General features: G+C 49.9%; 2 protein-coding genes across 5 annotated transcripts in view; both read left to right on the top strand.

The window, feature by feature from the left end:
• Positions 1–9427: 9427 nt before the first annotated feature.
• The window catches only part of LOC122364277 (plastin-1-like), a 39784-nt gene continuing 21352 nt past the window's right edge, over positions 9428–27859 (top strand). The window contains exon 1 of the mRNA XM_043334499.1: positions 9428–9794. Coding sequence (XP_043190434.1) covers positions 9720–9794 — 75 coding nt within the window. The 5' untranslated portion in view covers positions 9428–9719. The remainder of the gene's footprint in view (positions 9795–27859) is intronic.
• Positions 18207–22972, top strand: LOC122364278 (transcription factor Adf-1-like). Of its 4 annotated transcripts, XM_043334500.1 has the most exons (6): positions 18207–18278; positions 19641–19777; positions 19997–20147; positions 20469–20544; positions 21450–21504; positions 21859–22972. In XM_043334500.1, the coding sequence occupies exons 1-6, from the start codon at positions 18274–18276 to the stop codon at positions 22278–22280; spliced, it is 846 nt and encodes a 281-aa protein (XP_043190435.1). In that variant the 5' UTR covers positions 18207–18273; the 3' UTR covers positions 22281–22972. The 4 variants fall into 4 exon arrangements, with proteins under 4 accessions (XP_043190435.1, XP_043190438.1, XP_043190437.1 ...); XM_043334503.1 differs by lacking the exon at positions 20469–20544 and having other exon boundaries at positions 21862–22972; XM_043334502.1 differs by lacking the exon at positions 20469–20544 and having other exon boundaries at positions 18235–18368; positions 21862–22972.

Raw genomic sequence — 27859 nt, 5'->3', positions numbered from 1 at the left:
GATTTTTGAAATTTTTGGATTTTGACCCTAGAAAAATAAAAAAATAATTTTTTTTAGATATAATGATCGAAAAATCCAAAAAGTTTTTTGAATTTCGCAAAAACCGGAATATATGTGATAGTCCTTACCGCCTTCCATCCACATACCAAATTTGAGATTGATACCTCTTTTTTGGCGAAGTTATAGCGAAAAAACTGTTCAAAATTGATGACGTCAAATTTTCAAACTCAATTTGTAGCAATTCTAGACCCCGTAGCGCAAAACAAAGACCACCATTAGACTCCCCGTGACGAGCTGCATCGAATCAATACCCATTTTATGCAAAACTATCAACTTTGAAATTTGACCTTTTTTGGCCTGACCTTGACCTGACCTTGACCTGAACTTCACCAGAAAGTGACCTAAGCCGTACCTGATAGTCTTATAACCAACACCATTGAGTTGGAAATGAAAAATTGGCCATAAAACATGCATCACACAACCTTAGTAAAGTTGGGCTCATGTGACCTGACCTGTGACCCTTGGTGACCTGACCTCTGACGTGACCTGGTATTGTTAGTGACCTCTAATAGCAACATATCTATTATCTACTAGGCAACTGACGCCCTATCGCTGATTCTCGACAAAATGCGTTTTCCTCGGTGTTATAGCGCATTCCCTAGAAGACCCGTGAACGGTGAAACATTTCATCTTTGACCTGACCTGTGACGTCATCAGTGACCCCGAGGTCAATGAAATTTAGTTTCCCTCAACAAATTTGACAGACCTCTCGAACGCCGTTTGAATTTTGCGGATCCGTCCAGTAGTTTCGGAGATACGAGGGGGGCAAAAAATAGCCCCCCCCCCACCAGGTCGCGTTATAAACAGACCCCACCAGGGCGCGGGATAACGGGCCGATTATTGGTCAGAAACTAGATGGAAGTGTAGTAAGATGTTTTAGGATGACAGCAGGTGCTGTCTAGTTCATTTACAGTCGAGTTTCATGCTCAGCGTCATCAGAAACGGTCCATATCGGAAAACGACAAAACTTTATGACGTCACTGTGACGTCATCTTAGGTGCTACAACCACCAAAAACATTGCCTAGATATTCGTTTGAAGCTATGCCAAGTTTCACGTTCGTTCGTAGCTCATCAGTTTTCGGAGATATTTCACAAAACGTAAAGGGGGGCAACTTTATGCCCCCCCCCCCCCAGCGGCTCGTGGGTTAAATGCACTTTCAAAGGCAAAATTCAGCAGAAAAATAAGCTGGTGAAATAACCAAAAATACACTTGTTTGGCTCGCAAGAGCCAAGCAATCGAATGGCCCAAGATTAAGCGTGGACAAAAAGCTATTCTGCAGTACGCTCAGTGCTTATCATATTTGTGCGGAGCAATCCATCACCATCAGCTGCAACAACAAATCACCGGCTGACCAAATTAACGACGATAATAACTCAGCGTTATTTAAGACGGATTTGTGATGAAGGCAAACAAGTTGCTTCAAGAACCTCGAATGGAAGTTATGCCAACGGCTCAGCCACTTCTGTGGGGTGGATTGCCTTTTCTTGAAAAGTTCAACAAGACAGATTACCCTACCAGTCTTAGCTGAATAAATCGGAAGAGATCAAAGACCCTAGTCCTACAGTTAAGCAAAAAGGCTTATGGCTGGATTTATAGCAGACGTTTTTCAAATACTGGAGTTCCTTCACATGTTGGTAAGGCAAGCAAGATAAATGTTTCAATGCTTGCTTACCACATCGGAAAGCTGGCGAACATTTTATAAATGCTGACGTTTCAGAACGTGTAGGCGAAAAACCGAGAGGTAAAAAAGCATGCATACTAAACCGAGAAGGAAAAAATACGATATGCGTAACGGGTATAGTTTTTCTTCAGGCAAATCGTCATCACAAACTGTGTGATATCGTAAATGTAGGTATGTATATGTGCGTGATGGTTGTGTTTATCCGTTTTGTCGGGAGAATGTATTTTTGCTGTGCCGGTGTATAACGCCACACAATCAAGATTGTGATTGTTTATTGTAAATATCGATGTAATGTGGCACAAAGATAGTTTGTCGATTAGGTAATATAAGAACGATCGAAGGTACCTGTACAATGTGTAAGATTTGTTTTTCAATAGAAAAACACAATTCTAACGAATAGTGTTTTAACTATTGACAACAAACCTTCGGTTACAATCATATTATAATGAGAAAATCTTATTCCGTTGCTAAAAAGGTACATTCTCTGTTATGAGTCATCCGTAATCCAGCATTGCAATGACATTTGTAAGAATCTCGAAAAAAAGATAATTATGATAATGTATGCGCTGGGAAGTTTGCAGTTGTCCGTTCATTTATGTTTGTATATATGACGATATTTTGATATGAAGACGAGACGTTTGTACATAATTTATTTGTGAGCTGTATTTAAGGGGTGGTAGATCTAAGTCTGACCTTCTGACGCTGCTCGTGCCCGTTCCGGCGGCTGTACCCTCGGAGATCTGTGTTGTGCAGCGGCGGAGAGACGGCCTGTTCTCTGGACTCTGGCAGGGTATCGCGCGTCAAATGCCCTCCTCCTCTCCCCCGCCGAGCTCCTGGGTGTTGCTGCTTGCCGTGATGTCGCGTGCGTCTCCGTCAGTGGTGAGCCCCGTGTCGCCGTGTCCCCGTGTCTCTTGTCGTGTCTCGCGTCGCGTCCCCGTGTCACGCCCTTGCCCCGTCCCAGTGCCGTTCTCTGTACGTCTATCCTCAGCGGGACTTTTGAACGGGTCAGTGTGCTCGCCTACCGGGCCAAATGTACTCGTGTAACTGGCCGGTGTTCCCGCGGGTGCACGAGCGTATCGCGCGGAGGTCACTGTTTGTCTGTTTTCGAGAACGGGTTAGCCCTGGAGCTGCTTCGCGTTGGGCCCAGGGCAGCTGTTGCCGCCCGTGCTGTCGCGAGGGATATCACCCAGAGGCTGTATTATAGCGCTGCGGTAATCCGTGTTGCTGCTCGCATCGGTGTGATGCGGATGCTCGTTTCTTGTTCTGTGTGCGTCAGCGGCAATGCCGAATGCTGCGGACGCGTTGCGTTTCATTGCATGTATGTGTTGATGGCTATCGTTAAAAAACGTTGCTATAATGTATCCAACTAAGTTTGCTGGAATTTCGAAAAAGATGAGTGTTGATGTTTGAAAATATATTGGACAATGAAAATCACAACTTTATATTCACAAACGCGATAAATAAACACCAACGCCGACTCTCGATTCAATTTTTATCAAATAATGACCTTGCCAAACATCGCAAATATTTCGCTAGCCCAGGGTGATAGCACACACACTCCAGACCTGATCGCTGGCGAGGTTTCACAACCCTCCAAGTGCGGGCGGTGCTCCACCTAATCAGTCGTCAACACAGCTGCTGAAATGGGCTGCGTTCCCCCGGGCTCTGCTCATTCTGCGCGTAACGGCAGCTCGTTGTGTTGTCAGCAGCGGAGGCGACATTGAGCCGCCTCGACATCGGCACAACGAGAACCAGAGGGCCAGAGAGTGTGTTTGTTAGCTAGTTCTTGTAGTTGTGCTGGAAGCGTAACAATCATACAGATACAGGACCTGTGCTTATCTATGTCTAGTTTTGTCACCGATACGGGATGCTAGTTCGGATGGTGGTACAGAGGTAGCCTACGGTGGCAAATGGCACTGAATATCTATGGATCGTTCTTATATGCCTACAGAAGTTGCGTTTTAAAAGTTTTAAAGTTTTTTACGCAAAGCATTCTAAAATGCATCATTGTTGTGGATTTTACCAATCCAGAGTCGTCCGGTAGCCGCGCGCCGCTCTACAGAGTCATCTGGCAATCGATCCCTGTATGGCGGTACAGTATACATTCAGGCGCTCTTTGCCAGCGCCATCTATGAACGGACACATTAAACTGACCCAGTAGCTCGGCGCTGCGCGGTCTCATCTAGCACGGAGCAAGCACGGTCATTTCCAACGCTATATATAATAGACATATCGTTAAAGTAGATCATATAAAGTAGCAATACTCTTACACACGCATTCTGATGACTGATAGCTCAACCATCCACGGGCGGGAGGCAGATTGCGGTAACATTTTCATGGTGGGTACATATATATGTACCTCATCGAAGGGATGGTGGTCTCTCTCTCTCTCTCTCTCTCTCTCTCTCTCTCTCTCTCTCTCTCTCTCTCTCTCTCTCTCTCTCTCTCTCTCTCTCTCTCTCTCTCTCTCTCTCTCTCCCTCTCTCTCTGCCTCTCTCATAGTTTCTGGGCATCCTTTACTGATTCAGTTCTCTCTTTCTTGGGATACCAGGAATCAAGAAAAGGCTACAACCTCTTCCCGATCTCTTCTGAGTGTGTCGTGTCGCAGGCTGTAGGCTCTTATGTCGACTTTATAGTACCTATGTTTTGGCTCCAGGGGCCGTAATTTCAGGCTGTTACGGGACAATTACGGGAGCACTTAGGCTTGACTCTTTTGTCAAGAGTTGTTAACCCGCGCCCCACTGGGGGGGGGGGGCAGGCTAACAAGCTATTCATAGCCCCCTATTCATAGCCCGCTATTCATAGCCCCCCTATTCATAGCCCCGCTATCCATAGCCCCCTCCCGTTTTTCTGCCATAACTTCTAAACCGCTTGACGTATCGACGCGAAACTTTCAGTGCCTTCGGCTGCATCAATTTCACACCTTGCGTCAAAATCTGAACTTCGTAGCTACCATAAGTCGGCAGGAAATGACGTCAGAGTGACGTCATGTTCGGCCGATTTCGACACAAAACATTGAACCACGGCAATCGCTCCCAAGAGCTCAGTTTTTAACCTAGATCCAATCTCTTTGCATGAAAGGACTCAAAATAGCCTGCGCTAGCAAACTGCTATCTCGGATTTTCAAAATTTTGAAAATTTTGAAAATTATATACATTGAAATTCAAAATTCATGCTTTTATCTTTCTTTCAAAAAGTTTTTGACTTTTTGAAAATAAAAAAACAGAATACTTGTGATAGGACGCATGCTTATGACTTACTCTAGCAAGTTTTAGCCAGATACCTACCCTCAAAAATGTCCAAGTTATACGCATTATAACAAACATTTTACAATTAGAAATTTTTCAAATCAATTTTCAGTACGCATTTGACATCGTACACCAATATAAATAGCACCATCGTGTTCCTGAGCTCAAACTGCATCTCAGAGACCCCTTTTTTGTTAAAAAATTTAACTTTAAAATTTGACCTTTTTGCCTAAAAGTGGCCTGGCCTAGGCTAAATTCAACTCAAAATGACCTCGAATGACATAAATGACATCGAATTCGAAACCTATGGCCTAAAAGGACCATAAAACACCTGTCACGTGACCGATGCATGATGTAAGATTTCCGTGACCTGTAGGGGAGAGCGGGGAGAGTTGTATCATGTCCAAGTTGTATCAGGGCTAATTGTGCCAAACTTATCCAATGGATGGCGCTCGTGACGCGACCAGCCGACGAGGTTTTCCGGGCGCCATCTTTCCCTGTTCTGTCGTGTGGCTGGGTGGACGCGTCTCGAGGTGAGAGCCGATTTTATGTTTTTTTAATGTCATTCTAAAAAAATAAGTTGCAAGAAAATGTGTGTTTTGGGCATTTAGATGTGCACGAATTTGAAAGATCTCCGTAGCGGGGTGAGGGTAGGTTCTAAGGCTGCGTGAGTGAAAATGGATTTCTCCAGCTGTCCGCTGTTCTTGAGCACGAGGATGTTTTTTCCAAGATGGCGGCGAGGTACATGTTGTATCAGAGCCGGGTGGGGTATGTTGTAACATGTACGTATGTATGTATGTATGGGTATGTTGCTTTTGATCGCGAAAGCTAAGCCCTGGCTCGCGTTTCTAGGTAGCTAGTCAATACTCGTTCCATTTCGGCACAATGTGTTGGCTTCTTTGCTTTGCGGGTCACTTTTGCGTCTAATCTGTTGATGTTTCGTTCGTTTCGATGTTTCGTTCGGATTGACCTAAGTTTGGTCTAATAAAAGTGAAGCCTTTGAGCATATACATTGTATTAACCCTCGCCGGACCTATTGGTTTTCTACATACGCGCCGGCCGAGGGGGGGGGGGCGGGTACGACCCCCCCTCGCCGTTTCGCCCCTGGTGGAGCTAGCGCGTCGCGGAAAAAACGAGCGTGTGCGCCGTTACGAGACGCAGAGATTGGTACCCGATTTTAAGGTCCTAGGTCAACCGGTGACCTCTGAGGTCAGGTCAAGTGCCCCGAGGTATGGTTCAGTTTTTGGTGAATAACTTCGCAAAAAACGGCCGCAGAGCGCCGATTTTGGCAGCATCGTGTTCGTCTCGCTCAGGCGCGTCGAATGATATACTTTTTGTCCGGGTCAGGTCAACTTGGGGTGTTGACCTCAGGTCAAGGTCAGGTCAGCACCCCCAGGTCACGAAGTTGGTCGAAAGGGGTCATGTCGCATATCATTCGATTCGGCAGGTCTTCCTGAGTCCATTGGTGGCTTTCCCGGCTCGCTAGCTCAATTTGATCAAGAGTTATTGACGAAAAACTAATATGACCTTGATGACGTCATAAATGACGTCACGCAAGGTCAACATTGCAAAAGTGACGCATCTAACCTTGCAAGGAGTGCATAAAATCACGATTCTGTGTGCTTGAGATAGTTGGAGATCGTTCCCGGCGCCAGAATAGCAGTTTGAATTTTTCCCCATTGACTTATAATGGTGAGGTCACGAAAATGACCTGACCTCATATGACCTTTAGGAAAAATCCGAGATATACAAGTTGTGAGACTCATAATGGATACTAGATCCTGCAAGTTTCATTTCCCTGTGACATCTCCTCTGGTAGTGAGGGCGTTGCGAAGTTGCGACATCTGAAGACCGTGCAGAGGTTCACTTATGACGTCATAGGTCAGTGACCTGACCTGACCCAAAAATGCGGTTGATGTCAAAAGATGCGGCTTGGATCAAAGGTCAGGTATGCCAAGTTTCAGCTCTCTATCGCCAGCGTGTTCGGAGCTATCGCGAAAAAACCCTATGGGGGGGGGGCGGCACCCGCCCCCCCCCCTCGGCCGGCGAGGGTTAAACCCATTTAATGTTGTTGTTATGTTCAAAACCAGTAGCAAGCACACTCCCTGAAACGTGAAATAGTGATACAAATTTCCCCACCATGTGATACAACTCACCCAAGCCATGGGGCAAGTTGTATCAAAAACATTGTTCTATTCGGCAGACCGTAGAAGAAAAACTGGTAGAGGTAGCGGAAAAGTTACTTCGCACAAAAAAAAGCAGAAGAATCAAGGAAGGAGATAGTATGGAAATAATGAGTTTATCACGGATAGTTACGAGGTTATGGGTCTCGGAGTAAAAACTGATACAACCCACCCCACTCTCCCCTAATGACTTGACCCTGACCTGAAAATCAAAGTACAAGTTTGGTACCCTCAGGGTGTCTAAAGCAGCTGTTCACGAGCATGTGTAAACCAAAAATGAGCCTGATCTGACTTGTAAGACGGCGGCCAGAGCCCAAAATGTGAACAAGCCAAACAACGATAATTTTTATTTGACCTGACCTGTCCCTATGACGTCATCGGTGAGTTTGTTTTCGGGGCTATCAGACGCCGTTTGAATTTTGACGATCGGCCCAGTACATAGTTTTGGAGTTAGGAGAGGGGCTATGAATAGCCCCCCCCCCCCCCAGTAGGGAGTGTTATAGGCACACCCCAGTGAGGCGCGGGTTAAAAACATAGGCACAATTGTTTGAATAACGCCAAGGCAATACGCTGTCCTCAAGTTTCAGGTCTCACCCTCTCTGATGACCTCACCTTGAGGTAATTTTTGTTGTTGGACCTTTTGAAGCACCTTTTTAGAAGTCCAGCGCTCCAAAGGTCAGGTCCCAGGTGCCGGACGGATGGGTTAACCCTCTCCAAACTAAGAGCGGGAGGTGGTGACTAATTGATAGGTATGTATAACATTTTATGATTGCACGATTTCTAGAAACGCGTTAGCGTAGAGAACTAAGCGTTGACACAGACCTATGATTCACACCAGATATTTTGACAGCGCCACATTTTCAGGCAATACCTACCGGGACCTTATAAGGTCGCTTACCAAGCATCATAGCTAAGCCTCGTAATGGCTGACTCCTAGCTTTGGATTGTTTGTTGTCAGTGTACCTACCAGGAATGCTTTGCAGAAAGAAAGAAAAAAGATTTAAAAAGTAGCAATTATGGCATCATTACGTGCAGCTTTATATAAGCTACTTCCGGCCGAGGGGGGGGGGTGGCGAGTGCCGCCTCCATGCGCTTTTTTGCGATAGCTCGGAACACGCTTGGGATCGGGAGAGCTGAAATTTGGCATAGCTGACCTTAGATTCCACCAGGCTCCAGCACGACTAGGGGCGAAACAACGAGCGATGGGGAGGGGGCATACCCGCCCCTTCCCTTCGGCCGGGGCATGTGTAGAAATTAGAAGACCAATGGGTCCAGCGATGGTTAGGGCAGTTTTGTGGCGATGTGACCTCATCTCTTTATGAATGGGGAATTTGGAGACTACCGTTCTAAAATCATATTCTATCAAGCACATAATGGCACATAGGTAGTTCGTAAAACCATTCTTATGCAAGGTCAACGCCTTTTTGGGTTTTGGAACTATGCCTATGTTGGAGGATTATCAGGATTAGGATTAGGTATTATTGTCACAACTATGCCTATGTGTCGTATTTTATGGCAAAAAGTTCACCTGAGGTCATTTTTTGTAACCTATTCTCAATTAATTTGAGCTTGTGAGTCCGGAAATGCAACGCCGAATAATGACTTCAATAAAATGGAACATGACCTCGGTCGACTGATATCCTACCTACCTATCTGAGCTACAGACGCTCTGAGACAATTTTTGCGGAAGTAAAAAAAAAAAACGGACCATGGCACTCAGAGGTCAACACTTACTGGTTGACCTGAGACCTTAACATTGAGTGCAGGTCACCGTGTCTTGTAAGGGCACGGCACATGCATTTTTTTGTGAAATTCCGTCTTTGCGAAACGACGAGTGGGGTCGTCCTACTTACCTACATACATACCTACCTCGAGTAGCACGAGCCCGGCGCCCATGGCGGCGAAACGGGGAGGGCACCGGGGCACCGTGCCCCCCTTTGATTTAGGCATTTTAACATTATCCCTATGGCCTATGGGCGTTGCATGGAAAGAATGAGACCAAAGGTCGGCAGTGCTCCCCCCCCCCCCACACACACACACATTGAAGGTGTTCCGCCGCTACTGCCGGCGCCCCACATACGGCTAGAGCCGTATGAACTAAGGTATCCGATAGGATAGATGCGGCGATGATCAAACCAGGAAAAGCAGAACATAACAGAAACACATTCATTTTAAATTTGAACAAAATTTGCATCACTTTGTGGAGCACATGATCATTATTTTACATCTCTAGTGTGAATAGGTGGCGCTACTAGTCCCTTCAATAAGAAGACCAAATGAGGCCTTCCATTGTAGATCTTGATAATGATTTGAAGAAATTTTCGTGGTCATCCTTTATCATAGCCCTAGGAACCCTTGATGTCCATGCATCTGGATAGAACACAGAAACACTGGCGGTAGTAAAGAAACAAGTCAACTTCAACGAATGCGCTTATCTTTGGAATTAGTAGCAGCGTGTCAATGCGTTTCAATCGCGGCAGTCGCACACTTCGCCAGCTGACCGCGCCCAGGTTGCAGTGTTACTCCGTGATCAGGAGGCTTCAAAATGGCTCTTAGTGACAGGAGGAGCCTGAATTTGAACCAGGAACAAGTGGAAGAGCTGAGCGAACAATTCGGCACAGTAAGTACCTATGTTTTCTGTTATGATACTTTCTAAACACGTTGGTATTTTCGGTATGAAGTGCCGCATGCGCCACCAACGCCGCAGAGCAGGTGTGATGTTTTGAAATTGTTGTTTGTGTCGAGTATTTATGATCGTATAGCTTGAAATAACTTACTTCCAATGCTGCATATTTGTTAATTTATGTATATCTTAAAACATCTATTTGATGTTTGATAACCTAACACTGCAAGCTAGTAAAACTAAATGTTGGAGCTCACTGATGGTAAAAATATAGATGTACCAATGATTTGAAATTTCCATCTGCATTAACTCTCACGGTTACTACTCTTGTTCCATCATATTAACGCCTGACTAAATTCATTTGAATTTGGGTGATAAATCCATCACGTGGTGGGCTGCATGTCGGAATGCAAAATTGATGCTGGCTGGTTTAACTGCTGTCATGTTGTGCTGCAAGCAGTATTAGGCAAGAAGTTAATGTTCTATATCATATTTTATTTTGCCTGCTTTTTGTCAATGTCATTGTCAAAGTGAAATTCAGAACTTAATGGCTGTAAGAAGTCCAGGTTGAGGTGTGGTGTGATGCCAGATATTATTTTGATTTGAGCTTCTGTACTTTTCCACGTATTATTGGATGCATATCATTTGTTAATTAATTTGAAAGTTTTGCTAGTAGATGGCATCAAAAACTAGTTAACTACTCACTCTGGTAGATAGTTATCCTTTGAATTAAGTACATTGTTCTACAAAAGCTCAGGGTAGCTATGATGGGACATGTGATAACACAGTCTGGAGAGTGCAGATTGCAGCAAGCATTATCAAAGAATTCTGCTTTGGCTGGTTGACTACGAATGGTATAGCTAAAATATAATTGTACTATGAATATCTGCAGTATTGAGCTTTTTTTGTAGATACTAATAGCATCATTTGAACTTGACAACACCACCCTTTGGTGTTGTCAAGTTCAAATGATGGGGCTACTGTCTGGTTTCACTTTTTTTTGCATCATAGGTAGTAGGTACTGAAAATGATCCACCCATAATCCAGGTCCATCCATCCAGAAATGAATGCTGATGGCTGAAATTGGCAACCAACCTTCATTCCCTGTCTAAGTTCAAGATTTTCTTTGTTTTGTTGGAGGCTCTGTTTATAAATCTTGCCAGTACCTCTGACTGATGCATTGAAATGTAGCAGTCTAAGCATTTAATAATTTCTTGAGAAAGCTTGCAGCAATATTGGTGTATGTGGAACATCTGCTATAGTTACATGTCTCTCCTGTTTATGCCATAACTGGTGTCATGTCTTTCCCATGTTTAAATGTTTTATTTTCTTGCATATGCTAGCTTTAATAGTTGTGCTGTTTAGGCAGGTATTCCTGGGCTTCAATTATCTTTTGGATGCTGTTGGCATACTAATTACTACGCATAGGTATAATTTGCTGATGTTCATACTTCAATCTACATTAGCTCCATTTTGTGTGATTCAAGTACCTAATACCAATACCTATCAGTAAAGAGGACCGCCCTGTTTCCTTATGGAGGAAACATGATGGTCCTCTTTATTTTTCACTATCATGAAATATGACACCATCTCTGAAATCGGGCTGATTCGAGCTTCCGGGACTATCAGTAATCTCGATACGATGAAATATGGCGGCCAAATCTCGCTGGTGTCAGACAGTGTTTACCGGCCCGTGGCGGGGCTGCGCTATCGGCCTGATCCGGCCGGGGGTCGGGCGCCGTGCGTGCAGCTCCGACCGGACTCTGTGTGAACACCTGACCTTGGCACCGGCCTGGTGCCGGATGCGTGCGCACGCACAGGTGTGCCCGACAGATAACACGAGCGTGATACGTGGTGGGCTATGATACAGCACTGGGTGTGTTACCACTGGGTGTGTTACTGCAATGGTTTGTCACCCCTATGGGTGTGTTACCAAGTCTTGCAGGACGTGCTTCCTGCCGGGTGTCTCCCTAACAGAGGGAAAGAGGGGGCAGGGGAGGACAGGGACGTTGACTGGGCTGGAGCAGAGAGGCGTCGTGTTGTGGTTTTCACAGTGAATAGCCAGGCGAGACGGTCGTTTCCTCCAACATTCAGTTTTACTAGCTGGCCATGTAAAAACCGCAGATAGGACGACGGCGATCTGCCGCCGAGGACAGTCTTATCCTGGCTCAGATACCGGGTCTAAGTTGTCAGAACCTTATCGTAATTTGGGCCATGTCTTCCTATCGTGTCTACCCAGGTGGCGAATCTGAGGTGATATCTCCTGTTCTTGCGCTTAGATGTGACTTACGCACTTCCCAGCCTGACATGCCTGCCGTTGGCACGGTCCAATTAGTCAAAATTTCTTTCTTTCATCTAAACGCTCAGTGATGTGGTATGAAATGCTTTGAGAGAGTGACTACTCTTATAAATGTTCTAGTCAAAAACTTAATAGCAACGGTTCTTGTATGCACTCTATGAAGAAATTTTCGTTCTTTCAGCCTTATCATACTTTTTTAAACATTCAGTGGATGTGTTTACAAATAGGTCAACGCGGCTCAGTTAGCAGGAAACGCAGAAGTGCTTATTCTTCTCTCGTATCTCTGCCTGATGATCTCGGTATCTACCCGGCACTGCGTCTAAGACAGCAGCCGTGTATCGCACTCACGGATGGTTGTCAGGTGGCCTGTGCCCCTCCCACGCACCGCCCTTACTTGTCTGAGTCGGTATCCGGGCACATCAGCCCGATATCTCGTCGGCCGTCGTATCGGGCCGCCGTTTCGAGGGCCGCCCGGGCTCAGAGGGCAGATGTCTCCCAATGGACGGACTGAGACGTTTTTACATTGGTTCGTGCCGTCGCTGACTGCCGCTGGCGTCACAGGTTTCATTAGTGCCGTCCATGATCGGCCCCACGCACGCCCGGCTCGCTTCCTAACTGACCTGACGTGCCCGGCGGTGATGGAGCCAACTCGGCTCGACCGGGGGCGGCTCGGCTGGAGGCGGCCGCGGCTGCGGGAGTCGGCAGGGAGCCGCTGGCGCCGGTCTCGGCCTCCCGCCGCGCCCCGGCCGGTGCACGCCGCTCGGAGACGGCGTGGGCGAGCCGGCCGGCGGCGGCAGACGCAGCCCTGCCGGCCGGACGGGGCGCGAGCCGGGCCGGCCCGCACGGCGCGCCGCCGCGCCGCCGCGCGACCTTGGCAGCCCGGTCACGTGGTGAGGAGCCGCGCCGGCCGGCTGTTCATGCGGAGGGGCGTGCTGACTCCTGACGCGCTCCGTGGAGCGGTGGTAGCGCTGCTTCCACAGCGCGCCGGATGCCAGCGTCCGCCGTCAGCGCTGCTCTGCACAGGTTTTCTGAAAAGACCCTCAGTCTGACGCGGTTTTCCTGCCGGTGGATTTCCACCGCTGCTGCCGCGGGAAGGCCACGCTGCCCTGGAATGCTCCAGAACGACGCCGGGACATGACAGAGCGCAGTGCGGATAAACAGCTGATACGATTCAGAGGTGTGGAATTCGGTCATGTGACCTGCGGTATGTTGAGTGCAGCGCAGCACCTTTATGGTGCACGCTATCCTTGGCAGTCATACGAGCGGATCGGGACGGGGTATTACCGGGTTATGCCGGGGCCTCTCGAGCAGGCGCTTTTGCCGATTCGCGCTGGAGTCAGAGGCACACAGCCGAGCGGGCGGGCGAGGTGTGGCTTGCACAGACACCGACCGGCGCAGGGTCACGGCCACAGACCCGGAGCAGCTTCCCGCTGCCGATCGGGCCGCCTGCAGCGCGCGCCGCGCCGCTGCCGAGCGGCGGCCCGCGCTCCGAGCCTCCCGCCGAGCGCGCCCGTTTGTGAGACGGCCGCGGGGCGAGGGCGGGCTGCGGCAGCCGGGTTGTTTACGCACGGTGACGTGACAGGATTTGCGTAGTGCCGGGTGGGCGGCCGGTGCGGTGACGACACACCGCTTGGTGTTTTTGTTGCTGATCGGAGTAGGTGTCGGCAGATGTCTGAGGGCTCTATCCGACCTCGGCAGGCAGTGTACGCAGTTTGTAGATCTGTCTCTGGAGGTGTCTGACATCCGCATCGCGTCTGTCTCGCGCGCTCCGCATCTGCCTATCGCGTCATTCCGGAGTATCCCGCCCGGTGTGAGGTCGATCTCGCCGTCAACTGTCGGTGGTTGGGGCTCGACCCGGCACCCCTCGCTCTCGAAGCGCGCTCTCCAGTCGGATACCCCGTCCGTCCGATTATCATGACCAGCGAGGCAAGCGGCCGAGGTCGCTCACCCTGGGCCGTGGGCGCGCGCGGCGCGAGACCCATCCATTAACGCGCGCCTTTCCATGCTGGGAGCTGGCGGCGGCACGCTCGCGCCCTCCTCTCCCTCCCGTCTGGGCGCGTATTATCGTGCCGGAGCCGTGGCTCGCTGGAATGCGGAGCGGCTTACAGAAGGTATGGAGTTCCGGGCACTGAGGCGAGGGTGAGAGAGTGGCGGGCGGGGGTTCAGGCAACGGCAGATCCAGATGACTTGAACCATTCCCGTGTAGATAAACTATGATTTGTTTAGATACAGATGGCGTCATTTTCAACATTTGCTTATCGCGATGCTGACTGGCTTCAGTTTTATTTTGCCCCAAGACTTCCGTCAGGACATTCTCATACCACGCTTTTCTTCACCCGAAATTGTAAAGTCCCGCTATGATGACAGGGCATGGTTTGGGGCGGAACTATCGTCTCCGCCACGAGAGACCGTGGGCGTTGTGTCTTATGTAGAGCGCCGGGATGCTCACAGCTGGTTGGTTTCCTGTCCTTGATGGAAGGGGAGGCCGCGAGGAATGTGGGCTAAGCTCGCGGTGTCTCGGTACCGTTAATCGTTTTGAATGTCATCTTCCGTGATACTTCCCACGGAATGTGGTGAATCGGCGCAACGTCCTGAAACGAAACCAGATAGACCATCACGCGATGGGATGTCTCAGATTGGCGGCAGTTATTCATTCGGCGGCGCTACTTTTGTAAATCACGTCTGGTATATGGTTTTCGATCGTACGACTGACGGGAGCAATAGATCACCTCTTCCAGACTGCTGATCGAGGCCGTTCAGATCGTCATTGATTGTAAACTGTGAGACGGTTGAGTAGTGTACTGTGACGGCTGAATCATATGTTTGACAACAGTTTTGAACGGTGCTGATATGGTGTTGTGATCATCATTACACGGGTCTGTAAATTACCACCAGAGTTTCTTGCAATGACACAATTGAAATAGCAGGATGTTATTTTGGTCTCGAAGGATTGATCGATTGGTTGATCATTTATCTTTGGCGATGATCCTGTTTCGATTCGTCAGGTAGCCTCTATTCTGAAGCGTTTGATCGATTTGTCATAATGATAGATCGGACAAAAATGTCGCGTTGTCTGACAGCTGGAGCCGCTGGGACTCGGGGGCTCGATACGGTGTTTCGTTCCAGTCATTGCTGCTGAGGCAGGAGTTGCATACATGTATCTCTGATGTTAGTTGTCGGACTTTCGTCCCCGTCTTGAGTTGAGATGTTAGTTTCACAACGTTTCGGCCAGTTACTTCTCCGGCCGTCGCCAGGTGTTCTTTGGCCCTTAGAAGGACCTGGATGTTGGTGGCGTTGCGCCGTACGTGTCATACCGTTCGAAAGTTCCTGTAGTCAGCGGGAATCGAACTCGGGTTTCCCCGGTGATAGTCCACGGTTCTAACCACTCCACTATCGAGGCAGACAACTAACACATCGAATCGAACTAACATATCGAAAGTCCGACAACTAACATCAGTGATACTAACACCTCGTCTCAAGCATTCAGAAGAACAATACATGTATCTGTTTTGCTCGCCACACCCTGTCGTCTAACCCCCGCGTCGGCCCTGACCGCGGCTTGGTGTCATTGCTGTTCACCTACCGTGTTTGCTGCCGGCGCCAGGCAGCTGGGGCGCGGTGGTACTCCTCTGATGACGGAGTTGGGATGGTCGATGGCACTCCTCGGCACCGGTGGCCGCCCATTTGATGACCAATTGTGGACCCGGACTGCCGGGGAGGTGGACCTTTGGAAAACTAGTGTTGACAGCAAGGATGGCAGCGAATGATAACGGTGTGTCTAACACGGGCCGAATATTTTTGCCTGTGTACTGTGTAGTGGTATGTCGTCAGTGATTTTATACCGTGGCGAGTCTAATGCAGAGTCGGCCGCACCGGCCTACCTGTATACTGACGGCGACTGGTGGCCATGACTTTCGACCTTTGTTCTATTGATACAGAGACTGGTGACACACAGACGGCCATGCCTCCGCTGACAGCTGTGGTCTGCGGGGTCGCCGCACTGGCCGCAGCGGGACAGAGCCGGAAGTGTGACTCATCCGGTCCGGCCAGTCAGAGATGCTAACCGGTGACCACTACCGAACTCTCCCTCACCCTCCTCCCCCCCCCGCTGACCACAGTGGACATACTCGGCAGATCTGGCAAGCTCGCGGTCTCCAGAATCCCCGATCCCATCCGCCGAGCCACCACAATCGCACATCTTTTGTCCGTTTTCCAACCGCACCGTTTAGTCACAGCCGTTTCTCCCGGCAGTGGCTGTTCTCTGTTCGACCGAAACGGCCGAATCACAGTCGGAAGTGTGACTCTATCTCTCGTCAGGCCGGACATCAGCCACGGTACTTGCAGTTTCTATAAACACGTTCGTCGGCACATGTTAGCGGCGTGTTTGGTTGGCGCCGTCTCTCGGCGGCATACCGTACGCTCCGATGGTTCCTGGACGGTGTGATGAGGACGGGGATGCTGCGGTGATATGAGCTGACGATTTGATGTTAATCTGATGTCATCTGATCTTTTTCCGCGTCGCCGTCCGTTTCTATTTTTCCTTACCAGAAGGCGTCAGCTGAGACGTCCCCGTCCAGCTGGCTCGTTTCACACAGGCTGACTGTTCTCTGTGACTCGCAGTGGTCGCCCCGCATTCCTCCGGGTGCCGTGTTGGGACAGGGCCGCTCTGGTTATCATGTGAGTGCAGCGGCCCGTGATGTGGCTCCGGACCAGCGACAGACCGTGACCGGTACAGCCACAGCCGCCGCCTGCGCCGTACATGCATAGCGGCCGCGGTTTTCACTCTCGCCGGCTGGAGGCGGGCCGTCGTGGTGTGCCGGGATGCGCTGAGCCAGGGGCGCATGCGCCATTCAGCGTCTGCTCGACGGCGGCACGGTCCGCTGGAGCTGAACGAGGGCTGTCTGACCCACTGCCGATCGGCGACCGAAGGACTGATATGCGTAGTAGAGTCAGGAGTGGAGATGAAAGTTGTGAAAAAGGTATAAACGCGCTAGCATGACGGACATACGGGACGGAATTCGGTTTGTCAGTAGTGAACGCATCTTCGTTTACATTCCCGCCTATACCCCTATGCATGATATAGCATTCGATTCCAATCGCCTAGGTCTATCTATACCTAAGTGGTTTCTTGATTGTTTTTCTTCTTTTCAGTTGGGCTGACTCTTCACATATTCTCAAGGAATTCCCTTTCGCATGTAATGGCTTCACCATTTCTCTATTATCCAATATCTGACCCCCGGACGATCACCTCTCCCATCGGTCGGTACCCTCATATCTCGACCAAAGTGCTGTAGCGTCACGGTCTCGCCAAACTCCTGCCGTCGCCGCCGCACCCGTCTGCAGCCGGGCCGGAACAGGTGTCGCCGCCTTACGACCCTGCCGGAGACGTGCTTGCCATTCTGATGGGGCGGCACGCGGCGGCGCCCGCCGCGCCGGTCGCGCCCGCCGGCTGCTCAAGCACGTTTGTCCGCCGCTGGAGAGATGGTTACTGCGATTGTGATGGGCGGAACAGTGAGGCAGGGTCGACTGAAGGCGATGAGTGTAACCGGGTCGCTTATCACGCTGGTTCTGCAGTTAAGTTTGGAGTTGGTCATCATGTTGACAGTTGGTCCTCATGTGCTCAGACGGCTATCCTGTTTAAATAAAGGCCGCCGTCCACTGGTTAGGCGCGCACATTTACGCGCTGAATTTAACATTGGAGTCTATGGGTTGCGCGCCGAATGCAGTTTCAGCGCCTAAAGCACGATGAAGCGTTGTCAGCTGATTATTCATCGGCTGGTCGGCGCTGAATTACTCGCGTATTCGACGCTCACGAGTTGAAATATTCCAACTTTTCAGCGCGTCCTTGACGCGCATACGCCGCGGCGTTTTTATCATCAATCAGAGGGGTGTTCACGGGCACCGCACACTGCTGCGTGCGGTGTGTGCGGTGCGTCCAGCAGGCGTGGGGGTAGGGGATGGGTAGGCGGCTCTGACGTCACGGCTGCGTGCGGTGGACGGTCCGCTGTGGCCAGTCCCGACCGGCCACAGCGATCGCTGTGTGCGGTGACGGAAGGCTGACGTAGGGACGCAGTGGGCGGAGCTTGGAGGCTGTGTCCGGTCCGACCGCACACAGGGCCCGTGAACAGCCCTCGGGTGTTTTGTTGATATTTAAAACATTTGAAAAGCATTTTTGAGATGAGGTTAGTGTTGCTAATATTTTGAGTGTGGCAGTGTGTGTGTTCTGTGTTTCATCATCTTCCTACATCTCCAGAATAGCATTAAATGAGCTGGTAAGGTAGGTCAGGTGCAATGAAATCCAATCTTCCTCTTTTCCTAAGCATAAATATGCATTAATTACAAATAAAACTTTGCCATATATTAGGTGAGTTTCGTGATAATAGTTTTTCTTCCTTGAAAATATATGTTTATAAGGCATTTCAAGCCTGATATGTTTAATATGTTTGGTTTTGTGGATGCTTGACCTACCTACTTTTTCTAAAGTGAGATCAAGATATTTTGAATGCTGCATATATGTAGCTAGCATTTTCCATCTCCTTTTGAAGTTTGTTTCATATAAGGGTACTGGTGCAGGGGGAAGCGGGAGTCTAGATCCTTAAGTAACTTTGTTTCCGCAACGCAGCAACTCAAACTGCTGCACATGTTACAAAATGACCATTTTTTTGCTACACGATTAAATGTAAGCCATGCAAATCTGTGCATTTTTGGTTGAAATGAACCCTCAGTCCCAAAACCATAGCAAAGTTTTTTTTAGGGACAGGTGTTTTCCATAATTTTGGTTAGGATGTAGCTTGGTTTCAGGGTTGTAGTTTTTTTTTGGTAATAGTAAAGCAGATGTTACACTTGTTTTTTGCAACCAAGGAGTGTCGCTCTAGGTTAGGTTGTAGATCGTAGGTAAGGTTAGGTCAGGTTTGGTTAGGTTTGGTTTGGTTTGATAAGGAAGCATCTCTGGGTACGGCGCCTCTCCTTGGTTGCAAAATGAAAAAAAACAAGTGTGATGCCTGCTTTACGACTGCCGTTTTTTATATTTGTGCCTGGTGTACCTTCATTGTCCTGTTTTGTGCCAGACTGAAAAAAATCCATACACTGTGCCGAATGTCTCGGGCTTTCATGAGCCGATATTGTGTGGCTTTGGATGAACATTTGGATGAACACCCATCATCGACATGGTTTATGATTCAAAAGCGTAGGGAGTGAAGTTAGCCAAGGTTACCTAGGTCTTGTGTCTTGTGCCAAAATTTCTTTGTCCATCCGTATGGCAGAATTTTTGGGCGCACAGAGTTACGCTGGATACTGCACCGAAATTTCAGCTCAATCCGCCTGTTACGCCAGACATGTCGATGATACCATGAATTTTTTTCAGTCTGAGTTCAGTGTCTGCCTTGTGCCTTCTGTGTCCTGCCCTCAGCCCTGTATCCTGCTATGTACCATAATACTCCCGAGCTTTCTGCAATCGGTCTGTTTGATGTTCCCTGATTCAGGCAGTGTATCGCGGATGTACAGGGGCCTCTTAGCAATGTGACATGATCAATCCCATTTTTCAGCTCTACAAGTGACACCACCTTAGTTGAAGCCGTGAGACGTCATGACGTGCTCTGGCGTCCTCAGGACAGCAACTACTTTAACAGAAATAAGAAGAAGCTAGCATGGGAGGAGGTGGCAAAGACCACTGGGAGATCAGGTAAAACTTACGCATCATATTTTGCTTGTACGTGTTGTAAATGGTGCCAACAGCCACAGGCTCTGCCACGTTTTTAGAATTGGGTTCTAAGCTTTAAAATGCGAACCCTTACACATCCGTGGTGCTTGTATAATTGTGATGTCTCTCAGGTAACAAACACATGTCGCTTGACAAAATAAATTTTCAAGGCTCTCACCAATTTTATTCCCTGCTTTTCAGTTCAGGATGCAAAATCGAAATGGAAAAGTCTGCGTGACTACCACCTACGCAAACGCAGGCAATTGCCAAGTGGCTCTGGCTGCCCGCCACCAGAGAACTCCTCCTGGCAAAAGGAAATGTCATTTTTGGATGATGCCATCAAGCCTAAACCGTAAGTTAACTGCAGTAGGATGTATGTCCTGGATTTTAGTGCACGTCCTGGATCTTTGCATTAGGACATAGAGATGAAAAGTCTTTTTTTTCAAAAATGTTGTATTCCAGTAGCACAGATCTTGCACATTGCCCAGTAGTGCTCCATTACTGGAGCAATAATCATAAGCAATAAGCTTCACTGTCGTATTAATTAGTTGCTGTGCTGACTTCTGAGTTTTTTTTTTTTTTTACCCCTCCCAGTCCATATCACTTTTCCATTAGAAAACCTGTTGTATTCCTGTCATGTATCAAATGCTACGTTCCTTCCTTTCCTATGCAGGGTAACGACAAACTTGACGCAGCCTGGAACAGGATCGCAATCCTTATTCTACTACACAAACCAATACTCCAATGAGGTGTGTTGATTTCTGGGTCACTCTAAATGATGATCCATATCCGATCTTGGGCGTTTCATGACTCCTTTCAATGCAGTGATTTCGTTGGAAATTAATAAAGCAATGCCGTGACATGCAACAGGCCTGTTCTAGCTGTTTACATTGATTGTTTTTTTCTTGTTTGTTTGTTCATTTGTTTTTAACGAACAGTGTTGCCAAGTTTCATTTAAAACCTTTTGGTCATCATGCACCTTAACAATCGCCTCCTCAGGCCCATTGTTATTCCCAGACTCCGCCCTGTAGAGGAGCTAGTAAGAGGGTCTCTGCCCTGTTATTTACGAGACTACTGGACCAGTTTTCAAAGCCGGTCGAAATTCGAAATGCCCAAATGTATTCCTGATTGGAATTCAGCTCCCAAATAAAGGTTTTTGTAAGTTTTATAAAAGTAACCGAGATACGTTTTTGATATACTCGCAAAAAACCAGCAGCAGGGCGCAGATTAATCACTAAGATTTGAAAAGGAACTTACGTGACCTGGGGTCAAAATTTTCAAAAACGATGCGAAATTGATGTATCATATGCTATACCATGTTTCGCGGCGCTGCGCGCCGCGGTTTTCTTGAAGCGCGCAAACAAAACTGGCAAGTGTGGCCAAAACACGGGCACTCGGGCGAAGGTTAAGTACAGGGGTCAAAAGAGATCCAATGCTAATTAGTGTTATTGCGGCTGTTTAATCGTGATTTTCGGGGCGTTTTTCAAAAATGTTAAATTCGGAAGAATTCGGTCTAGGGTGTTCGGAAGAATTCGGTCGTAGTCAACATCCAAACGAACCTTGCAATTGGCCGAATTTCATTTTCTAACCATTTTTGGTGACCTATCAAATATCTCGCATCAATCTTCACTCACGTAATCATCATGTGTTTCAGCTTTGTGTGTCTGATGAGGACAGCAGCGAGACTCAACTACCAGACGACAGTGCTGGTGAGTTTGTTCAAATGGTATGCAGCCATCATAGCATAATACGAAACTGCCACTGGTGGCTGACACCTGTAACTACGGATAGCCGACATGGCGCCATCTGGTTAAACTGACCTGACTTGACCTACCCCAAACGCATAAAGACATAATCTTAAATCAAAACTTACATGAAATTCGTCATTAGGACTCCGAAAAGCATAACCTCGTCATTTGACAACAACGTAACAAACGAGGACTCTAGTGTCTATCAGTGCCTGTAAGCCAGTCATACATCGATCTGAGCCTAGGACGGCGTGTATTTTAACTGCTCGTCTGTAAGCCACGATGATCTAACTGTGGTGTCCTGGTTGCCACCAGCAGCGAGCTGTGCCTCAGGAGTCCTCCCAGTTGCGACGCTCCTCGGAGGGCCTCGGATGTCCGCGGTGCCACCAGCAGCGAGCTGTGCAGTCAGTTCAGGAGTCCTCCCAGCTGCGACGCTCCTCGGAACGCCTCGGGTGTCCGCGGTGCCACCAGCAGCGAGCTGTGTCGCCGGCCCGAGCCATCCGCGCTCTTCTGGCACCAACGGCCAAGTCAAGCAGGTCAGGGGGCCGGGTGCTCGTGGCGCCGAGAAGCTTGACGCCGCCATAGCGTCCATAGAACGCGCGGTGAGCGACCTCCGTAACCCGGACCTACTATTTGGTCAGCTGGTGGGGTTGGAGATGGAGCGTGTGAGGGACGACAAGAAAGCGGATGCGAGACTGGAGATTCTTACAGTCTTGAAAAGGGCGCAGTCCGATTAAAAGCAGGTGATAACCTTCGCACGGGTGGGGGAGGGGGGACGTTTTTCACACATATTTGATAAAAAATGACCAGAATGATTCAAAACGATCTTATAGCCAGACATGTGCATGGATCCGAGAGGTGGATCTATGATCTGAGCGGATCTCTCGAGCTTATGGGTAAGATCTATGATCTGAGTGGATCTCTCGACACAGTTGAGGGGTTGGATCTATGATCTGAGTGGATCTCTCGACAAAGTTGAGGGGTTGGATCTATGATCCGGGTGGATCCCAGATCTAGATTCATGGGATCGAATTTCAGATCCATTTTCCCGGATCCATGCACATGTCTGCTTATAGCGAGCTATATAATGCCTGTTCGGCGTCTTTCCAGCTTCCTTTGATTCTGAGATAATGTGATGCGGCCAAATGCGTCCCCTCTCCATGCAACCTCCACCATGGCGAACTTTGCTGAGCCTGAGTCATATTCTGCGTAGTGTGTATTTCCGCTGTCTGATCGCTATAGCGACCCTTTTTCAAGTTTTGATTTAGGAGTGAATTCGTTTACCTGGTGTTTAAATGTTTGAGCTCCTTTGCTGTGAAGTTGAAGTTGGACGTTACGTGGTTATCTGACTTTGGTTGTTGGAAAGGGCGACAGTTAATGTTATTTATTTCCACTACTTTCGCGTGCAATAAACGACAAAGGCCGGAAATGCTTGTATTTATATGACAGGTTTTTGAGCGTGACAAATGAAACAGCATTATCACACGGAGCAACACCAGTGGCGTCAAAGACGACTCAATTCCCGCCTCTCGCACCTCTCACTTGCCGACAGAAGCAGCCTGCTGCGGAACGGCTCCCCAGCCACGAAGTGACAGGCTTACACGCCCTCACTGCCCGACAGCAGCATCCTGCCAGGGGACGGCTCCCTCGGCCATGAAGTACCGGGCGAACTGGTCGCGGATGCGCTCGGCCTCCCGAGTGAAGTTGTTGGCGCCCAGCCTGCCCAGCTCGCAGAGTCCGCCCACCTGCTCGCCGCTGGCGTCGGCCTGCTGCGGCTGCTGGCTGTCCGCCTGTCCTTGGTCGCGCACGTAGTTGTGCAGGATGCACGCCGTCCTGACAATAGTGCAGGCGTGCTCAGGATTGACGTTCAGCGGACGCCGGAAGATGCGCCACGTCTGGGAGAGAATCCCGAACGCGTTCTCCACTACCCGTCGGGCGCGCGACAGCCGGTAGTTGAAGATGGTGGCCGGAGCTCCCAGCCGGCTCTCGGTACGTCCGGGATAGGGCCGCATCATGTGCACCGTCAGCGGGAAAGCTTCATCGGCGACGATGACGCTTGGTAGGGTCGTGCCTCTCTGATCGATCGCCTTGGGAGGGGGCAGGTCGAGAGTGCCGTCTTGCAGTTTGGCGGCTAGGTCACTCCTCCTAAAAATGCCCCCGTCCGACTCTCTTCCGGCGCTTCCCACTGACGTGTACACGAACCGATAGGCACCGTCCACGGCTGCCAGGAGGACGATGCTGAAGGACTTTTTGTAGTTATAGTACTCGCTGCCAGAGTTGGAAGGGGCTTGGAGTACCACATGCTTCCCGTCCAACGCGGCCACGCAGTTCGGGAAATTCCACTGGGTGCGGAAGATCTCCTCGCTTCGCTCCCACGTCGCCCTGGTGGGAGCTGGAAGCACCTCCGGTCCCAGTATGGCGATGATGGCCGCGCATGTGTCGTACACGATGGCACGCACGGTTTTCTCGCCGAGGCGATAGCAGGGTGCCAGCGCAGAAAACTCCATGCCGGAGGCCAGGTACCGCAGCGTCACGGCCAGGCGCTGAGCGGGGTCGATAGGTTCGCGGAAGTTGGTGCGCTGGCGCGTGATGCTGGGCCCGATCTTGGCGAGAAGCAGGTCGAAGGTCTCCCGACTCATGCGGAAGTAGGCATGGTGCCGGTCGGGATCCACGGCACGCAGCTCCTGCACCAAGTTAAAAAACTCGCCTCGGGCTTGTCGCCTCTGCAGCACTTCGGCAACCCAGTACCTGCGTCGGGCTCGACGGCGCTCCTGCTCCACCCGGATTCGAGTCGTGCTTAGTGCGATTCGTGCGATGTTTAGCTCCATGTCGTGAATAGTTAATTGAATAATGACGGACTTTTAGCTGATGTGAGAACAATAACAAACGTTGTTTACATTTCCGTCCCTGCTAAGAGATTGTATTGTCTTCAAGAACAATTTAATGAACCTTTTACGGTTCATATAAGAAACTGACACAAATTAAACCACGGTCAAAGGCGCAATTAATTATATAAATAATTATTATTTATCTGTCAGTGATGTGCATTACCACAAATTATATTACATTTTCATGCATTTTTTATCGAATTGTCCTTGAGCTATCATGGCGGATCCCGATGAAATCAAATTCATCGCATAGTCATCGTTAAATTAGGCGCCGAAAATGGTATTCAGCGCCTAAACGATTAGGCGCTGAAAGCGCGCCTAACCAGTGGACGGCGACCTTAAGCTGCGCTATTGCGATTATGTCTCCCCACCGGTGCTGTGGTGATCCCCGTAGTCCCTCGGAGGAAATACCCCGTGAGTTGTCCGTTATCGGGTCCTGACCACCATACCTATCTGTCTGTCTGCACTCTGCAGTCTCGTAGTCAGCATGCCGGGCTGTCTCTTGTCTGTCGATCGGCTGTCTGTCGGCTGTCTGTCAGCTGTCTGTCAGTTGTCTCCAGCCTGTCTGTCCACTGTCTCCCACATGTCTGTCGTCGGTCGCTCGGCTGGCGCGTTGTGTGAGTCGCTCGGACAGTGGCCGCCAGTTTCACCGTCAGCTGCTCGCCCTGTTCCACGGTGTGGTCGTCGGCCGCCGCCGAGCGCGGTTGGACTGTCCCGGTTTGGGTGCTGGGCCTCGGCCGGTCCTGAGAGGGATTTCCGAGCATGTCTGTAGTCCCTGATGAATACGGAAGGGCCTCTTGTCACTGGGTGCTGTCCTGTATGTATGCGCTGAGGTAGTATTGGATGATGTTGTACGGTCGTGTAGTTCAGCTCTTTTACAGTGTTTGGGTAGCGGATAAAGGCAGACAGCTTTGTGTCCGACTGTGGGTCGGCCTGCCCCCCCCCTCCCCGATCTCCGGGTCACGTGTGACACCCACCTCGTGCGGGCGGCGGAGGGGATGGAGAGAAAGGAGTGGGCCCACAGGGGCGGTGGCCAGCAGTCGTTTGAACCGGACGTGATCGCCGGATCGAGCTCAGAGGATTGTCCGCCGACTCCGCACGGACGCACTCAGATAGAGTGCGTGTCACTCGCCGGTCGTGGGAGTGCTCAAAGGGGAGGGAAGGAGAACCCGAACCCTGCCTACCGCGCGACTTATCTGCTGTTGCCGTAATCAAGCTTATTGAGATCTCAGGTAAAGCGAATATGATTCATTCGCTTGAAGTAGGTTTATTGTCATCGTCAGGTGAAGTGTTACGTGGCGGGGTGATTGCATTTTAACGAGAACGCTTACGACTGAGACTGATACTGGTGCAGATACTGTTATCATTGCTGACAATGCTCTTTAGACACTCTGACTGTATTGTTCTTAGTTATGGTACTCTTACTTTGCCAATGCTCTTTGAGTACCTGCCTGCATGTACTCTACAGGATCCTTGCGGAAATCTGAGCACAATTCCAGCCAAATTTATAAGCAAGCTTATTTTTCCTGTTTTGAACTTCCATTTTTCCCCATCTGGTTCATTATACCGTGTTTGCCGAAGGCTCTTACCTCGTGAATTTTAACGATTGTCTGAAAGTTATGTGACCCTAAACAAGGTCTACGAATCCGTAATCTTTATCCAGTGCTCTTTATTGGGCGTGTCTCGTGGCCGCCTTTGTATCGCTGCGGCCGAGGTTGGGCGTGGGAGGACCTCATTTGCATGAGCAGAATATCAGAACAGAACAGACTGCGGAATCTGGTGGAGCAGAGATCAGTCGGCTCAAATCTGGACGCCACAGAGATTCTTCTACAGTTTCTTGTTCGCTACCGGGACTATCCGTGATCGTTTATATTGATCGTTTCCTCGCCCTCACCAGAGCACTTCCAACAATAGAGACATATTGCGAACAAGTTGTGATGAAATTTTGTGTCATCTTTCGGTCTGCGTCACGCTTTTTGTCTGGACATCAATGACGCTGTCTCCTATGATCTTATCGAGATGTTGATATTTATTTGAAGATGCTCTCCATGCGAATGTTCTGTCTCTTCGCTTCTACAAAAGTTCGCTAGCATATCGAAATGGCTCGGTGGCGGCATCGAAAAGCTGCCTGGATGAGATCGTGGGGACTGTATCAAACTCCGGTCCGATCGGGGCCCCGGTGGAGTGGTTCTCTCGGGGACGGGGGGGGGGGGGGGGCGGAAGCGACACTTCCCGCGCCCGGATGGCAATGGATGCGGCTATCTCTCCGAGCTACGAGAGCGGCGCCTGTCGCGCGCAGACACGAGCGCTCGTCGCCGGTCGTTCTAACGAGCAGCAGGATTAATGGTACTGATGGTACGCCAACACTTAGCCTGGAGTCAATGGAGACTGTCCATTATCGAAAGTCTAACTATAACCTTCTACATGTTCGCGGATGTCTATTTATAGTCGCTTTACCTCTCGCGAAGTGGCTTGAGTAAGTCGGGAGCAAAGTTTTTCCTTAAACCGGTTAGATTCTGAGTTCGATGTCATCATGCGTGTTAAGGCCACCTGGCTTATAGTACTTGCGTAAGTGCAGGACTAAGTGCTTACCTACTTCTTGGAAGTCTACTCTAGAAAACATTGGATATAGTTGTGGTCTGTGGATATCCCACACCCATGAGTGACCAAGCGATGGCTCTGTTAGGCGGTATGTGAAGGACCGAGCGATGGCTCTGTCGGGCGGTATGTGAAGGACCGAGCGATGGCTCTGTCGGGCGGGATGTGTGCTCTGCGGGCGGTGTGCCGTAGGGTTCCGGTGATGGCAGAATTACCTGTCCGGACCTCCTGTGCCGATAGCGGCGTGAGTCATCGACTTTGGCCGACACGCCGATCCTTTACCGCGGCTGCCGGCGGCGGGGGAAAGGTGCGGCTCCGTTCCGCCGTCCTGCATTCCTGCCCGCGTGCCTTTTCGAGCTCCGGTGGGGAGGCTAGAGGAAGGCTGTAAGTGTCACAACGCGGCACAGCTGTCCCCGCCCGGACCTACTGTTGCCGCGGTAGGACCGTCCGCAGCCGCTGTGCCGCCGTGCTGGCTGTGTCGTGAGGCCCGGCCGGTGACGGCGCGGGGGTGCGGCCCGATCACGCACCCGGCGGCCGGCCGGATCGTGACTCAGTGGGGCGTGCCGGTCGGCCCGCTGCCACCCGTCTACACCACTCAGTCCCAGGGGGACAGACACGTCACCGCCGGAAACCCTGCGGCCTCCCGGTGGCCCGCCACGACCTTACACACTCGGGCTTACCGCTGACGCTGCCGACTACGGCGCTCGGTGGCGACGTTTGGTGTTTGATTCACCGGCGCTTGGTGCGTAGTACGATCGGCCGGTTCTCGGTGAGCGGCGAACCGGTCCGAACCCTGCCCGCCGCGCGGTGTTGGTGAGGCCGTGTGCACT

This window comes from Amphibalanus amphitrite, unplaced genomic scaffold (genome assembly GCF_019059575.1).
Source record: "Amphibalanus amphitrite isolate SeventyFive unplaced genomic scaffold, NRLGWU_Aamphi_draft 000666F_arrow, whole genome shotgun sequence".
In the NCBI taxonomy this organism is placed as follows: Eukaryota; Metazoa; Arthropoda; class Thecostraca; order Balanomorpha; family Balanidae; genus Amphibalanus; species Amphibalanus amphitrite.
This window is presented reverse-complemented; position numbering and strand designations above follow the sequence as displayed.

Bases quoted from the DNA above. Each gene is read 5' to 3' on its own strand.
- LOC122364278 (XM_043334500.1), top strand. The intron at 20,148-20,468 runs GTAAGTTAACTG...TTTCCTATGCAG, and splicing joins GATGCCATCAAGCCTAAACC to GGTAACGACAAACTTGACGC. The intron at 20,545-21,449 runs GTGTGTTGATTT...CATGTGTTTCAG, and splicing joins CAAACCAATACTCCAATGAG to CTTTGTGTGTCTGATGAGGA.